General features: G+C 36.3%; 2 protein-coding genes across 2 annotated transcripts in view; both read right to left on the reverse strand.

Annotated features, from left to right (window-relative positions):
• The window catches only part of LRBA (LPS responsive beige-like anchor protein), a 376,211-nt gene extending 364,999 nt beyond the window's left edge, over nucleotides 1-11,212 (reverse strand). The window contains exons 1-9 of the mRNA XM_013951635.2: nucleotides 11,077-11,212; nucleotides 8,968-9,089; nucleotides 8,744-8,870; nucleotides 7,309-7,428; nucleotides 6,794-6,940; nucleotides 5,729-5,926; nucleotides 4,601-4,734; nucleotides 3,259-3,367; nucleotides 2,985-3,137 (exon numbers count right to left, since the gene is read on the reverse strand). Of these exons, the coding sequence (XP_013807089.2) occupies nucleotides 2,985-3,137; nucleotides 3,259-3,367; nucleotides 4,601-4,734; nucleotides 5,729-5,926; nucleotides 6,794-6,940; nucleotides 7,309-7,428; nucleotides 8,744-8,870; nucleotides 8,968-9,089; nucleotides 11,077-11,196 (1,230 nt within the window). The 5' untranslated portion in view covers nucleotides 11,197-11,212. The remainder of the gene's footprint in view (nucleotides 1-2,984; nucleotides 3,138-3,258; nucleotides 3,368-4,600; nucleotides 4,735-5,728; nucleotides 5,927-6,793; nucleotides 6,941-7,308; nucleotides 7,429-8,743; nucleotides 8,871-8,967; nucleotides 9,090-11,076) is intronic.
• Nucleotides 11,213-12,985: 1,773 nt separating this feature from the next.
• The window catches only part of LOC136992150 (lipopolysaccharide-responsive and beige-like anchor protein), a 40,999-nt gene continuing 36,060 nt past the window's right edge, over nucleotides 12,986-17,924 (reverse strand). Inside the window, exons 2-4 of the mRNA XM_067297030.1 lie at nucleotides 13,704-13,935; nucleotides 13,430-13,530; nucleotides 12,986-13,114 (exon numbers count right to left, since the gene is read on the reverse strand). Of these exons, the coding sequence (XP_067153131.1) occupies nucleotides 12,986-13,114; nucleotides 13,430-13,530; nucleotides 13,704-13,935 (462 nt within the window). The remainder of the gene's footprint in view (nucleotides 13,115-13,429; nucleotides 13,531-13,703; nucleotides 13,936-17,924) is intronic.

Here is a 17,924-nt window from a genome sequence, read left to right on the forward strand (position 1 = left end):
ACACAGAGACACAGAGACACAGAGACACAGAGACACAGAGACACAGAGACACAGAGACACAGAGACACAGAGACACAGAGACACAGAGACACAGAGACACAGAGACACAGAGACACAGAGACACAGAGACACAGAGACACAGAGACACAGAGACACAGAGACACAGAGACACAGAGACACAGAGACACAGAGACACAGAGACAGAGAGACAGAGAGACACAGAGACAGAGAGACACAGAGACAGAGAGACACAGAGACAGAGAGACACAGAGACACAGAGACACAGAGACACAGAGAGACACAGAGACACAGAGACACAGAGACACAGAGACACAGAGACACAGAGACACAGAGACACAGAGACACAGAGACACAGAGAGACACAGAGACACAGAGACACAGAGACACAGAGACACAGAGACACAGAGACACAGAGAGACAGAGAGAGACACAGAGACACAGAGACACAGAGACACAGAGACACAGAGACACAGAGACACAGAGACACAGAGACACAGAGACACAGAGACACAGAGACACAGAGACACAGAGACACAGAGACACAGAGACACAGAGAGACAGAGAGACAGAGAGACAGAGACACAGAGACACAGAGACACAGAGACACAGAGACACAGAGACACAGAGACACAGAGACACAGAGACACAGAGAGACACAGAGAGACAGAGAGAGACAGAGAGAGACACAGAGAGACAGAGAGAGACAGAGAGAGACAGAGAGAGACAGAGAGAGACAGAGAGAGACAGAGAGAGACAGAGAGAGACAGAGAGAGACAGAGAGAGACAGAGAGACAGAGAGACAGAGAGACAGAGAGACAGAGAGACAGAGAGACAGAGAGACAGAGAGACAGAGAGACAGAGAGACAGAGAGACAGAGAGACAGAGAGACAGAGAGACAGAGAGACAGAGAGACAGAGAGACAGAGAGACAGAGAGACAGAGAGACAGAGAGACAGAGAGAGACAGAGAGACAGAGAGACAGAGAGACAGAGAGACAGAGAGACAGAGAGACAGAGAGACAGAGAGACAGAGAGACAGAGAGACAGAGAGAGACAGAGAGAGACAGAGAGACAGAGAGACAGAGAGACAGAGAGACAGAGAGACAGAGAGACAGAGAGACAGAGAGACAGAGAGACAGAGAGACAGAGAGACAGAGAGACAGAGAGACAGAGAGACAGAGAGAGACAGAGAGACAGAGAGAGACAGAGAGAGACAGAGAGACAGAGAGACAGAGAGACAGAGAGACAGAGAGACAGAGAGACAGAGAGACAGAGAGACACAGAGAGACACAGAGACACAGAGACACAGAGACACAGAGACACAGAGAGACACAGAGAGACAGAGAGAGACACAGAGAGACAGAGAGACACAGAGACACAGAGACACAGAGACACAGAGAGACAGAGAGACAGAGAGACAGAGAGACAGAGAGACAGAGAGACAGAGAGACAGAGAGACAGAGAGACAGAGAGACAGAGAGACAGAGAGACAGAGAGACAGAGAGACAGAGAGACAGAGAGACAGAGAGACAGAGAGACAGAGAGACAGAGAGACAGAGAGACAGAGAGACAGAGAGAGACAGAGAGACAGAGAGAGACAGAGAGACAGAGAGACAGAGAGACAGAGAGACAGAGAGACAGAGAGACAGAGAGACAGAGAGACAGAGAGACAGAGAGAGACAGAGAGAGACAGAGAGAGACAGAGAGAGACAGAGAGAGACAGAGAGAGACAGAGAGAGACAGAGAGAGACAGAGAGAGACAGAGAGAGACAGAGAGAGACAGAGAGAGACAGAGAGAGACAGAGAGAGACAGAGAGAGACAGAGAGAGACAGAGAGAGAGGCAGGCAGAGACCAAATACAGTAATAAATTTGAAACCATGACTGCTCCTAGAATTTCTTTCTGGAGAAGAACAGCCCACAGGCATTTTCCCTAGAGAGTTATTGCCATGTCCATTATATCCAGAATGTGTTGAAAGAACCACAAATGTTCTAACAGCTAGAAGAAAAATCAGAAATCAAAAAGCAGAGGTTCAACATGATCTTAAAAGGGTTAGGCAATAACAGACTGACATCCTGTGGGGAAGCATTTTCTTCTTGCCCTATCTTACGCAGAAGAAACTGATACACAGGTAAATATTGAGAACGACTAAGCTTTGCTAATCACACAAAGTTAAATTAAAAAATCTCTGATAATTTTTATTTCCTTCTTTCCTAGAAGTGCTACTTGTAACCAGAAAGATATCAACGTTTCTATCAGAAGTACGGATTTCAAACAGGAAGTATACCTTTATTATGGAAAGCTGCATACTTATTACAGCTTTAACTATTCACTATAGACCTAAATATTTATACACCTTCTTTACCTTTTCTGCTGAGAAATTATAATTAAAATAATTCTGTAATTTAGTTGTAGAACATATACATGTTTTACCATGACTTCAACAGTAGCATTGTTAATTCTGTCTCAGTTTATGAGACGCTTCTCAAATAAACCAGAAAACCTGACAAGATTTTAAGTAGAACTAACTGTAAAAGTTTCCGTCCAAACAGTTCTCACTCGGAAAACACAGGTACAACAACACAAAAAAAACCTCTGTGAGGAATACGTGAATTTAAATGAAGACTTCAAGTCTGATACCCAGGACGATTCCTATTAAAAATTGCTATTTTTTTTGGTCAGCAAGCCCCTCCCAAATTCCTTCCCTATATGTAAGACTGACTAGATCAGAAATTCCAAAAGTCATTCCCACACCACTCTGCAGAATGCTGTAGGTTTCCAAATTCACTGAAAGCCTTGCGAGTCTGCAAAACTTGACAGCTATATATACAGAAAAGCAGAGTCTGGAAACAGTTCCAGTATGATTTCTGCTGCAGATTTAGAATTCTTGGAGACTGGGCTTCATCTCATGACTCCAGAATAGATATATCATAAGGTGCCTTATTCATAAGAATAAATCATTTTACCTTTGCTGGGATATGAATCCATATTGCAGGGTTAAGGAGAACATGATCACACAGCTGCTTCAGCAAGGGCACCCCATTGTGTAAGTTGCTCAGGTACTTAGAAAAGGCAAGGCATAATTCTAATACAGCTCGAGTAACATGGGCTTTGGAAGACTGTAAAAGAAGATTTTCTTAAGCAAGAACCTTGCAACAGTCCATAAAGATTATTCTTTCAAAAGACTTGAACATTAATATGATACATAATGATATGAACATTAATAAGATTTTGCTTTACCTTTTCTAGGCTATATCCTATCACAAGGAAGCCCTTACAGGAAAGCATCTGTTCTTGCATAGCAATGGAGTTCTTTAACAACTCCATGATGAAAGCCAGTAAAGTAGAACTGAAAAATATAATATTTTAGAAAAGAATGTTTTAAATGGTCACAACAATAAGATAGAAAGTATTTTCACATTAACACTACCAACATACAGCCCAGAAATGCATTTAATCTGTAATCTAAATGCTTGCATCAGAATTTTAAAGACAAAAAGCAAGACTGAATTTGGAAAGCGCTAGTTTCCTGCTTTAAATTCATGTATTTCTAACTTGAAGTTCTGGATTTTGAGATAACTACACAATAGCAAAATTCTTCTGAAAACTTACTCTTGCAGAAAGGCAACAGTAAGTGCCTACTTTTCTCTGCTTCATATTTCACTTTCAAACTTCTGCAAGATGAGTGCCATATGCCTTTCCACTTGCTACCACTTTGCCTTCAGATAAACAGATGTTGGAAATATTTCTCTAGATACAGCTTTACTATCAGCTCAAACTAATTCAGCTCTGTGCTGCTGCCAAAAAGAATGTTCGTGTCCCTCCCCATGTGTCACAGTACTAGCGCCTGTGAATCTAGCCCACTGAATACAGCTGAAAATCCCCCTGCTGCTCGGCTAGTATGTAATTGAATCAAATGCCTGACTCTTCACACAGATGCTCAAGTTTGAGCCAGGGCAAGGCAGGGCCCAGGCACGTACAAATGGGCTGAAGGAACATGGTGGCCATCCCTCTTAGCAACAGTGTGATGTAGATCATCTTAAAGCAATCACAAAACTACAACTGCAATGAAAGACAGCAGACTACATGAGGATTCAAAAAAGTGATCCCTTTGGTATTAACACTACTCTAACTGAGGAGCTCCACCAATTTCTGTGCCTGAATGTTCAGAGGTTGGACTCAGTTGAAGAAGAGTTGAAACCAGAAAAAAACAAAAGATTCATATGCTCTCAAAGCTTGACAGTAACATGGACTAGCAGAGGAAAAAAAGCATATGACAGCTTTATATCAAAATTTGCAAAGCAGAAAAGATGTGCACACTTTGATTTTGTGTGAACTGACAAAAAAATTTGGTGCAAATAAAAATACTTTACTTTGAGGTCCTTGAGTAATAAGGCCAGCTTTTTCTTGTTAAAAATAATTCATTGTTGTACAAGACAACTTAAATTACTATGTACTAGATACTAAATTACTAAATTAAATTTCTATGCACTAAATACTAAATTACAGCTTAATAAAGCAAGAGATAATTTCCTTTACATAAAAAAACAGGGAATGGAAAAAAGTAACCATATACACTCACCAAACAGTTGTGTCAACGTGGTCCGACGAATATTGCCTATAGTCTAACTGTGCAAACAGAGGGAAAAGCACCTGCACTCCTCCAATGGAATGCATGGCACTTTGGATAGAATGTGTTAAGACTGCTTTCACATCCTGACAAGGAAGAAGTAAAAGAAAATTGAAATCTTTTTCAGAAACTGTTAAAAGATGTTTGCTAGGAGTAGTTTGAAATGTCTTCAAAATAAAATTAATTTATTACCAAATAAAAAGAAACTGCAAAAAGTACAACCTAGTTGCTACAGGCACACTAAATGCCCGCTCTGTATGACCTATGTATGACCTATTGCTTGAAAGACAGTCCACAGTTTGGATCCTCAGATGAATACACAGGAGGTGGCTGGTAAACTCTAAAACAATAGTCTTTAGTAATAGAGAGTTTCTAGAACAGAACACATGAAAAGCTCATTGCAAATTTAAAGATTAAGGCCTTCAAGGCATAAGGAAGAAAAAGCTATAATATAAATAGGGCAAGAGACTGAAGATCGGTAATATCTGTAGAGGAGTGAAAGTATGTCAGAAATGAGGAAGAAGTATGTTTTTGAAAAGCTATGACAATAAAGTGTTTGCAATACTGACATTTTTTAGGTTGTAACCTTGATAAGAAACCTTTTTTTGGAATTCTTGCACATTCACATTCATTCAAGTACAGATAGCATGTCCGCACGCCAATGAGGAAAGATCCCTTTAATTGTGCATATGACATTATAAAAAAAAACAAACAAAAAAAAACTATGTAATGCAAGAGAGCAGAACAGAGAAGCTGGCTACCCTGTTTGGATATCTGACTACAGCTAAGCGGGATGTCTACTTCAGACAGCGGTCACAGGAAAGTCAGATGGTCATAGAGTACACAGGCTTGATAATTTCAAGAGCTATGAATGACTGCCTACCACCCACATCAACTTTGGAGACTGAGGTAGAAAAGTGCACAATCACGGTTGAGATTTGCTGGAGGGGAAGAGGGAGGTGGTCAAGAAGAACTATCAGCAAACCTCTATCTTGCCCAAATCCCTATAAAAGCTAGTTTTCAGGGTTTTTTAAATGGAAACCATTTACATCCTCCAAATCTATCAAAATGTTGAAGTACCTGCAGCATGAGGGCATGTGGTGAATGAACAAAAATAGAAGCGTTATCCTTAGGAGATGACTCTAGACAGAGCTGTGCATCTGTAGCCCTTGGGTTGTACATAAAAGCAATAGAACTGGATAGTTTGCCATCATACAGTAACAATTTGTGATGTTCAGCAAGGAAGAGATCACTTTCTGCCTTGAATTTGAATGTTCCCTGGATTGGGGACCAGAGTTGAGGAAGGGAAAGAGCAAAAAAATTAATTACATACATTGAGAATACAATTTGGAACAAAGTTATTACCAGAAAATTACTAAAATATTGTTTCTTAACTCTAGCGATTATTCAGAAAAAAAGAATCTCATAACAACATTCACTCAGCACCAATTTTACAGAATTATCAGTGCACAAATACTTTTTTTGACCCCTTAAGAGCGACAGTGCCAAAAGGGTGGCTAATGTAAAATAAACACATTAGCTAAAAAACAGAACAACAGTTAGTCAACAGTGCTCACTCAAAAGGAGCTAATAACTGAGGAGCAGATAGAATAGGAATCATCTTTTTGGTGTGTGTTTTTACAGCTGCTAGGGAATAACAGTCTTCAATTACTGCCCCATAGGATATGACAAAACAAGTAATAAATCACTGTAATAAAAATAATCCTCAGCGTTTGCTTCATACATTAAGAAAGAGTAACTAACAATGTCAGCTATCAAGCTACTTTTCTAAAACAAATGTATTACAGTTGATCTAAAATCTTCAGCCTCCATGAAAAAGTGAATCTAGCCCCAGATAACAGTGTTGTTCTCTCTCTCACAACAACCAACACAAGATTTAAGAAGCGAACAAGAACCCAAGCTTAATTTTGGTAAGAAATAAAATAACTGAATTAAATGTTCACTTGTAGTTTATAAGGAGACCCATAGCCTTATAGGAAAAATATGGAACAGTTTAAGTAAATAAAAGGTGTAAAAAGTAAAAGAAAAAAAAAAGTAAGTAAAGGTGTCACAACATTTTTAAAATGTGCCATAAAAAGACATCAGAATTAAATTTCAGAAACCTTTCAGTCAATTCTAAGATACCTTATATCCCAGACCAAGCTGATAAATGGCAAAGATCTGAGCAGCATTGAGAGCCTCACTAAAAAGGTAAACAGATGTCATCTGCCCACAAAACACTCGATTGGCATCTGCTGTTTCTGAAGAACCCAGGAAACATTTGTCAAATGTCTGAAAAGGAAACAAAATCCAGTAAATGGGTTTAATCTAAACTACACAAGCATAACCTATGTTATCAAACAAGAATTTTATTTTTACATAGACAAGCTTTTGAGGTCTTAGCAGAAACAAATTTTATGTTTCTGAGAGGTATAAAACTGAATCTACTTCTCTATCAAAAAGTTAATTTTATTTCACCATTAAACAATGTCTCAAGTGGAGGTTATATATTTTTAGTAACACTTTTAATAAAAGCGTTACTTTTGATGATCAACATCACATTCTAATAAAAGTGTTAAATAGAAATAAAAGCATGAAAAAGATATCTATTTAATCCACCAAAATGTTCTACTATAGAGGTTAGTATAGAGATTACTTACATCACTGGTGTTGACAAACCACGTTATTTCTCCATAAGATGCCAGTTCCCCATTCACATAACATCGAAGTTCACTATTCTTCCAGCGATTATAGATATGCACTATAGTAACCATATACCACTAAATGATAAGAAAATAATTGATACGCTTCCACAGAGGTTAAATGTAGCTTAACGATTAAGTAGTGAAATACTAGGGGAAAAAATCAACTATTTATGTGTATTAAGTTAGGAATGGAAGGTTTATTTTAAGTAGAAAAGATGAAGTCATTGATGAGTTTGCTTATATAGCTATATCAAAAGGATAATGTCCCATTCCCCCCCCACCCAAAAAAAATAGACACAGAAGCTTAAAAGATATTTATGGCATAAAACTCAAACCATTTTCACGGCAATGCTGAGCCATATTTATACTAAAACTAGTTGCAAAATAATTACTGAGTAAATATATTTTAGACTTGGTTACATTTAGACTGATGGTTTACTGCAAATGTTGTCATTCCAAAGCTCCAAACTTTAAAGACTTTCAAAGTGCATGTCAAATTGTCATAAACAGTATCCCTATTTACAGCAAGGGATTACTGATAAGAAATTCTTGAGGAGGTCAGGAAGAGGCCTGTTCTCCCACAAAATGTTTACATGAATTGCTTCAGAAACACCAGCAGAATTTCTACTTGAAAAAAGAAACACTTTCAACATAGCATAATACTGCTTAATAGACAAGCAAGTCTTGGACAGTAATAATTAAATCAACTCATATTTTAATTCTTATATTTAAAAGGATAGATAAAGCATCAATTGCAAGGAGAATATTTTCTGGACAACCTGAATGAACAGAAAGTGTAGCCTTCTTTTAAGAACATATCTGTTCTCCTCCTAAATGTAAGAAAAGCAAACTCCCATTGATGGCTCTGGCTTAATCAAGAAAATTAAATATGGTTTAGTAAACTTGCTTTCTAAAATACATAGCATTTGTCCATACTGAGTATCAAAAATCGTTCATTTAAGGAGACTCTTAGCAAAGTCCCTCAAGAAAAAGAGAAAAGCAAGTCCAGAGGTGGGAGGAAACACAATATGAACATAGAAGGGAAAAACCAAAAGCCAATCTCCTTTCAACTTTCAGGCTAAGAATTGTCAGAGAATTCACACAAGTTTCACAGATTCTTAAAACTTCTGGTAAACTGCATTTTCTAGCTTTTTCTTAAACATTTCATAAGTAAAACTTGAAAGAAATATGATTTTAGAATAGAAATTTATTTTGCTCATTCCAGTGTAAATGTGCTCCTAGTATGGACCTAATCATCAATAGCAACAACACTCCCTCTAGACCATATCAGAGAAATTTACTAAAAATATAGCTTGTAGCTACACATAAACCCATGCACATTTCTGTAATTCATGAAACTGATCTGAGAGACTTTACTATTTTGACTCACCTTTTGTGGCTTGAAATCAAATTTTACACAATGCTGGAAACCTTTTCCCTTTGATTTTATGGATGTTATAACCAAGCAGCCTCCAACAAAGTGAGCAGAATAACCAAGTCCTTTGTTCGTTCGAAAACTAAACAAAATTAATGCAAAATCAATACGTATAGATGGAACCAGAAATCACTGAACAACAGAATCAAACATCAGAAATAGTTTTATATAATACGCACCAATATAAGTAAGGCTTATCCTTATCCACATTGATATTATTTACAGGATCCATTCTTAGCCAAGTGTGAAAAGTGAATCCATTCTGGTAGGGCCACTTGGCTATAGGAGGTAAGGCAATACCCTAAAGAAGGCATAGTTATTCTTGTAGAAAGATCATCATCACAATAGTTTAACCAGTAAGAGTACACAGCTTAAGACATACAACAGAAACATGCATTGTTTTATATGCTAAAAAAAAACCTGGCCTAAGATCTTCTATGAAGTTTTTATACTCAAATTAAAAAAAAAAAAGTCTGAATATTTCAAGACTGGTCTTTATACCATAATAAAGATTATTAATACTAAGCTACACTTCAAAAATTACATATTTTAGTGGAAATGTTACTACATAAAACCTCCTCAAAATGCAAATTCAAGTTGATTTGGTTTTGTGGTATCCTAACAGAAGAATCACATTTATCCACTTATTTTCACATAGTGCTGGCATCCAGGAAAATAACTGATTATGAAAAGAAGCTGGCCACAAAGAGAGAAGTGTATATATTACACTTGAAGGATTCTTTTCTCTCTTGAAGCTCATGTCTATGTAGCCTTGCAGTGAGAATATAACAAACTTATTATCTTGCTTAAAAGAAAGGTAATACAATCCCCACCAGCCAAACACAGTATTAATATTAGTTTAAAGCTCTTAAGTTATAAACTGTCTAGGCTGGGTTCTCCATTTCAAACAGTTGTTTTTGCTGGTTTTTATTTTTAATTCACATTACTATTAACTTTCCACTGTTTTGCTGCACATACTTGCAATGCACACTTCAACTAAGACTGCCATAACCACTGATCAAAGATGCTGTCCAGATGATCAATACCAATGAACAAAAAACATCAAAGAACTTGAGTGTCGCCAGACTCCTTATTTTGCTCCCCCTCTCCACTCAGCTATCCCTGGCCAAACAAAATGCTGTAAATTCTTCTCCATACCAGCTAACTAATCAGTCTGCATGTCTTTGAGTCCAGCTTTTGGAAACTGGTAGCACTACCATTTGGTTTAACTCACAATGGATCTTTGAGTAATTATATCAAATACTTGGGCTATACAAGCATATGAATAGCCAAAAAGAATAAAAACATGTCTATTGCCAAGTTCTGCTGTATGCAATAAACATGTTTCTGCAGAAGCATTTCTGTAGTAGTCTGCCTTTTTCAATCTCAAATTTTCATTCCAATAAGATACATTATGTCATGAAATTAGTGAAGTTTAATCTCAAGTCACCAAGGCAGATAGGTAAGGGGTTATGTGAAGAAAGCTGGAAAGAGTCATCTGATAAATCTTATTCTGAATTATGCATGGAGTTCTGAAAATATTATTTCATCCTCTGATGTTAGGAGCAAAAAGAGTTGGTACACTTAATTCTTATGCAAGACAGCTGCACAACATTTTTTAACCTATTTAATTTCAAATTCTTTATCAAGTGCACACCACAGAATTTAAAAATGAATGAGAGTCACCTGAGCAACAATGATAAAAGAATAATCATTGCTAAATTTAATCCTTTCAGCATTATCCATATTATACACATCTAGGATTTACATTCTCTCAGAAAATTCATATACACAGCATACAGTATTCACATCATTTGACCAGTAGAGAACAAACAAGTGGTGCAAGCATGGCTGCTTCCAGTTCAATGCTTTCTGTGGTTTCACTAGAAAAGGTTCCCAGAACTGTACGGAATTTAAGAAGTTCCCACATGTATTGGATATTAGCACAAGCATCATTCCCACAGAAAGAATGAGTGAAAAGCAGGTGGATTTTCCTTGCAACAAGAGTTATTTGAACCTCTTAAAGAACAAAAATGCCCCATTCATATCTGTTTTTTTTAATGTAACACTATTTGTCCTTCCATAATGATAAATCACATTTGTTATAAACATGGTTTATAAAATGGTTTAGTTAAGGATGATGTAAGCATCAGGCAGAGAAAAAATTTCTGTTGAAGCTCTACCTCTATGACATACCAGAGGAGCCAAAAGAAAAACAGGAGTGAAAACAGCCAATGGCAGTAGTAGAAAAAGAAATTAAGAACAAAAGATTCAAACTATTTACATACTGCAGCACTTTTTCCTGGAAAGTTGAAGAAGGCATCAGGCCCATACTTCTGAGGCATGTGTTTTAATACAGACAACAACTTCCCAGCATGTGGTGGCTGACAAAAAGAAATATTACACATGTAAATAAAACACACCTACAAGAAGGAAAAGCCTGTACATACAAAAAATGAATTTTGACACATTTTAAGGCTTTGCACTCCAAGACAATAACTGTAGACTTTCAATAAACTTTAACAAAAAGTCAGGGATACCTTCACACAACACGCAGTAGGTACACTGAACTGCAGTTAACTGGATACCTAAATTTAGGAGACAAAGGCCATAGCCACTTTAATCCAGCATAAATCCAAACGGACCCTGAATATTGGTTCCTACTTCCATCTGTTCATTCCCATCAGCACTATTGTTTGTGTGATTTTGTGGTGGGCTAGAAAAAACTGATCCAGCTGAAAACTAATTCAGGGGAAAAAAAATGCAAAATAATTTTCAGTCATATCGTTCCTGGATTGTGGCTGTATGAAACCTCTGACAGCACAAGGAAGATGGGGAATAGTCAGCTAGAGGGAGAGGGGAGATCAGCCAACAGGATTTTTCTCATTGGGATTACAGTCATAGGCCAGATTAAAGTGACCATGGTTACATATACCCCTTCATATATGTTCATGGGGAAAGGTTTAGAGTCTCAAGGGCAATCTGGAGCACCTGAATTAAGTGCTCAGTTAGTGTGAATGCTTAACACTTCCCTGCCTTCACCCTACTTCTGTATTAATTTTGTTATAATACTCAGCAACTATAAACTCCAAATCAAGCGTATGAGCTCACTACAACAGAAGTACAGCAAATATTGGTCATAAGGACAAAATAATTTTGTATGTCTTCTTTCACCACTCCATAACTGTTCAGCAGATCTACTTTTAACCTACAACTTTACACCTCTGATCTTTTCCTGAAGGTGCCTTTTCTCCCTCTTGCAAGCAGCCATTCTCTGAAAACTAAGCATTGCATGATCTGTAAGAAGTATTTCAAACATACTAAAATTATAGGCAAATAAACAGTGCTTCCTAAATCTGAATTAAAAAACTTGGGAGGAAACACTGAGATCTGTTTAGATGTCTTCAGCACAATAAAATTCAACTAGGTAATTTGTACTGTAGCTAGATTTTTGTATCTTTACAGCACTGTTGAGGTTAAGATTTATGGAGCTGTGCAACTCCTTAGCAATGCAACCATGGCTTTTTCCTTCTCCTTTCCCCTATATTTAGCCTTTAATAAAGAAAGGAAATTAAATGCAAATAGCAGAGAGCCAGGAAATGAAAAAGTTAATATTACAAAGACAACTTTAATTCAGCTATAGTTAAATATACTCTATATGTTCGATTAATAAATTTAAATCCTATATACAGTATTTTTATGTGAGCAAGTTAAGATCTCAGAAGTTACTTGTTTCAAGAGTTTTCTTTAAAATTTTCTATATTATTTGTGCAAACATATTGACTTTTATATTGAATAGATTTATTTATTTATTCCAAGTGGGAAAAGATACTGTGCTGCCTTTTCTCCATACCAGGCAAGGTATTTAGAGATGACAGCAGCTGAATTAAAATTCAAAGCAGGTAAAACAACTGTTAAAATAGTTGCCAATTCCAACAAAACAACAGTTTTGTGGTTAAAGAAAGTGTATCTGGTAGCATCTACCGCATACAAAATTTTACTTTAGGGAAGGAGGTTATCAAGAGTAAAAGGAGAGCTCCTTCTCCCATTTTAGTTCACATAGAAACAGGAGAAAACATAGGATATGACTTCTCATCTAGAGCTTGTTTTGGAGTCAAGCTACAAGCAATATTACAAGATTTTCTTCATTTCAATTTCTGCCACAAATTCTCACTACCCTAACTAGAGCAATTTTTTTCAAACTTTAGGTAAAGAACAACAATGTGAAAATAGAAACATATTGAACTGCATATGTCGACAATTACTTATTTCTCTCTGCAAAGTCTTCGAAAAATTTTTAATTCTTTTTCCTTCAGTTTCACATAACTGGAATGACAAAAATAAATGTGTGTAAAAATACATATTTAGAATCACCATATTATTCCCAGGTGTTCAAAAAAGACCAATTCGGTCAATACATCCAGGAGGTAAACTTAATTTAATCACTATTCTACTCTATATATTTTAATTGCTTGCAAGTAAAACGATGATATAATACTAGCATGCATCCTTTATTTCTTGATACATTTAAAATTTGTTTATTATACAGGTTATTAAACAGCTTTTTATCTTAGAAAGACTAGGAAAATTCTAAACAACAATATAATAAAGTTTGTGGTTTTTTGTTTGTTTTTTTTTTACCCATCTCCCTTTTTCTCCTTGAAGTTTGCTGAAGAATAACTTTAGTTCTCGAACTGTCAAGTTATAGCTAGCCAATACACCCAGCATATCCACTAGGAGATCTGAAAAGCAGAAGAAGAAAAAAAAAAAAATATATATATATATATATATATATATGAATGACTGCTTAGCAAAACACTGTCAAAACTTTTATCACTTCATTAACTAATAAGTGTTCCATGAGATTTTACATTAAAGGAATACAACTTGACTCATATACTGAGTGAAGCTGTACCTGCAATCATATTGTCAGCTCTATCAATCCTCTTGAGCACTTGTTCGACCAGGCCCACTTCTGCGCATGCTTGTAGATTGCGTATACTTTTCTTCAAGATTGCTGTAAACATGCTCCACACCTCAGCCTGGCAGGTGATGTCACATTTATCCAGCAAGTCTACCATGCAGGTAATTCCCTCTCCTTCTTGGATGATAAAATTCATTTCCAAGTCAAAACGGCCCCCAACAAGCTTTCAGACAAAAGGTAAAAAACAAACAAACAAAGATTAGGAGAATTACATCGAAATATCATTCCACACTAGAAGTTATTCATTCTGTAAGTAAGCTATCAAAGATGTATGCTAAAACATATAGCGAGGTCAATATCAATATATCAAGTCTTATTCCTCTTCTTTTCAAGTTTTGTTGGGTAACTTTGACACAGGTGCTCCTAAGGTGTCGACTACTATCGGACAATTGCTGCAGAAGAACAGTTGGGCAGTTTAAGATACCGATGTCCTGAGCTGTTTGTTCCTGCCCGCCCAGCTGAAAACCAAGCAGATCCAGAGAGTGTTCCAAGACAGGTGAGATAGCTTTTAGGGCCATTTTAGACTGTTTAAGGTATCTTAGCAGACTTTGCTTTCTTCTGCATCCACTTAATTTTCCTCAAATAGAAGGCAATTCTAGCCAAAAAGAGCTGATGCACATCAGAAATAATGTTCTTTATAAACACTTAGAGCCATTCTTGAGATATTGAAACTGTTTAAGTATTAATTGCCAATTACATTAGTAGCCACAGGTACTAAAAGGAAGCAAAGTCTTGCTATATTTGGACGAATGTGAAACAACAGTGCTCCTTGAAGCCTTTGACTATGCTCTGGCTAATGAACTTAAATCCTTTAATATTTCAGGTCTCTTATGTGCAGGCTTTGTTTGAACACAGACTGAGTAAAAAAATCACATGTGCATGTGCTAAGGATGTGGAGGGGGGGAAGGAAACAACCTACTTCATTCTCGCTTGTATACTCAATAAAATGAAATTTCTGGTTGAAGGAAGGATGAATTGTACTAACCTACTCTTCTACCCCAATCCCACTATTTCTTAAACTTTCCTTGAAAGTTAGAACTTGTATTGCTATTAATCTGTTAATCATGTTATCTATTCAAGTTTGTTTTTGTTTTTTTAACCTTTTTTCTATAAGAAAGTAACTTTCAGGATGAAAATAGTTTGTTCTATTCTTCTTCTTAAGATTTTTCACTATTTAGATAAACACCAGGATATTTTCTTAAAATGCAGAAAGCATCTTAAGTTATATATGGACTGAACATGGGGGATAGGAGTCAAATCTCTCTTTTAGAGAGGTTTTATAGACAGAAAAACAGTGAGTTTGAACAGATACATAGAGACATTTCCAAAACTGAATAAACAAACCATATCATGTTTGCCAAGATACTTATTACATAACAGCATTCAAAGAGGAAGACAAATAAGATTGACTCAAATTCAGAACTCATGATCAAAAGTATATCAGGTTCTTCTCAGTTGGCCTAATAAAAGACAAGATTTCTGTCCTACATCATGCTTCTTTCGCAGGCTTTGACCATTCAGTAATGCTACTTGCTGAAGTCATACCATGACAAAACTGCCCCAAAATACGTATACTTCCTTGCTACCATATTAGCTCCAACAGTTTCTCTCAGCTAGTCAGGATCTGAAGATAAACATACCCAACAGAACAGAATATATGCCCTTCATTAACTACTGAAATTACCATAAGTTTTCCTCAAGTGTCTAAATCTTGTCACTTTGAAGAAGCAATCTTTGGTCCTCTGGACATAAATCAGTAATGCCAAGCACCACAAGAAGCAGGGAAAGTTACAGGTTTTATGACAGAATAGACAATGTCTCTAGGTAACAATTTCTAAATAGTAATTTACACTTTTCCATTTTCTCCTCTCTTGGTCATGAAAAATAATTATGCAATTTACTGTCAGATGCTTCCTTAATATCTAGGGAAACCACAGGAACTGAATGGGGAGATTTGAATTATATTCTCAGCTTCTCTATATCAACTCACCATGTCATTATCAAACAAATCTATCATGTCATTATCATTCTCCAAACCTCAGTTTTTCCCTTCCATAAGATGGACCTGAGGCCCACCCCAAGAAAGCACTCTAAGGTAGAATTCAAGGGTAATTGAGATCGCTGAGCAGAACAGATCAAAGTAGAAATATCACAAAACACACCCAAAGAAAAAAGTATACACTCTCCTTAAAAAAAAAAAAAAAAGCCCTGAACAAAACCAGTGAAAAGATAAAATACATAACTAATATTACACTTCGTTTTACACTAAATGTATTATCCTCTATACAAAACCAAAGTAACCCTCAAAAAGCCAGTCTCTCTCTCATGGTCAAAGAAAGAAACTGAAAGAAAATACCGCATTCTGTGTGCAAACAAAATAGCTGAAAGTTAAACTCTAGCCACAAACCACCTGCTAATTTCTTAACAACAAATTCAATTCCTTATGCATTTGGTTTTAACTAACAAGCCAACCATCAATTATCATACCAAAATCATATATGGCAGCATTTAGTTGCAACTAGAGGTGACCTTACCTTCACCCTATAGTCTCCCCCACCAATCTTTCATTTTTGGCTAGATACACTATTATCAGTAACCACCCATCCAGGAAGCTGTCAAATTAGGTTTCCAATCTAATCTGCAAAAATAAGCATTTCACCAAGTACATTCTAGAAATAGTATGCTATGGTAGAAATAATTACTGTTAACATTTCCTTTAAGAGATATCTCCTGGGGACTGGGACGGGGGGTGTGGAGAAAGCAATATGCTGAATGCACAGTGCATTTGATGTACTATATGTATGCATACCCATTAGATACACATAAGCGCGCGCACACACACACACACACACACCAGTATCTCATATTAACCCTTTCTAATGGTGATTTGAAACTGATCAACCTTCAAAACACAAATTTGTTTCCAATGACAGGGATCATAATCCAGGTCCATGCATTGGCTAGTTATTATCTGAGCTACAGTAATGGCTGTGCACAGCAAAATGTAATCTTCCCAAATGTCACAGTAAGTTATGAATATCTGAGCAGCTTAATGCACCTTACTAGCCATGAAGTGTGAGAATGTAATCTTATTACCTTTTTTATGGTTGTATTTTTTTGAATAATGTAGCCTTTGAACTGATGTATAGTCTTTCCTTGTACTTTAGCATGATTTGGTCTCCTGTGTCATACGGTACATTTTTCAAAATTCTCCAATTCAACATATTTTAAGTCTTATGCTGAGCTGCATAAACAATCTTTATCACAACCTACAGGGTGACATAACATTTTCTTTCCTTGGAGTGTAGAATTAAGCATAAGCTTAGAGGAATGATTTTAAAGTGCAGTATTCAAAGCATTCAAATACATCTACACAAATTTTACATTTTGCCAGTTACATTTACTTAAAAAAAAACAAAAACAAAAACAAAAAAAACATGAACCAAATCAATAGCTCAAGCTTTTCAGTAACACGATTCTACATTTAGCTGATTGAAAAGAGGGAGAGTACTTCTATAGCAATTTGTAGCTACACACTCAAATAGTGTGATTTTTTTCTTTTTACTTTGAGAAACAAATCAATGAGTAGTCAACATTATAGCACTAACTAGTAAATAAAAGTACTATAACACTCCTAAACAGAAAGAAAAAGCCAATTTAAACATAGCTAACCTCTCTTTGCTATGAAGTTTCTATCCAAGCTAAAATGGGAAAGGTGATCCAAGATATAAAAGATATGGCACACCCTTCAATTGAGCAATTTCCAAACTACAATAAGCAGAAAATTGCTCAGAATAAACATTGTCAAACTCCACCTTCCTGAAAGATCATGATCTAGATTATGAATTCAATTTATAGTCCCTTCTGTTAATGGCAAACACAAAATATTTCAAAAGCTTGTACGAAAATGTGAGAAAAAGTATTTCAATGAGCATAACAGAAAAAAAAAAGAAACTAAGTCCAAGACCACAATCAGCATTTCTTCAGGAAAACCCAAATTGTTTATTGTTTGGGAAAACTAGAGAACCAGATTTCCAGTTTTATCTCAAACCTCCAAAAATGTGACTTTACTTAGACAGAGCATCCTCGTCCTTCTAGTTACTATACATCAAGACAAATGTACTTGTTTTGTTCTCAATAATCAGGATGAAA

Source organism: Apteryx mantelli, chromosome 5, assembly GCF_036417845.1.
Source record: "Apteryx mantelli isolate bAptMan1 chromosome 5, bAptMan1.hap1, whole genome shotgun sequence".
Taxonomy (NCBI): Eukaryota; Metazoa; Chordata; class Aves; order Apterygiformes; family Apterygidae; genus Apteryx; species Apteryx mantelli.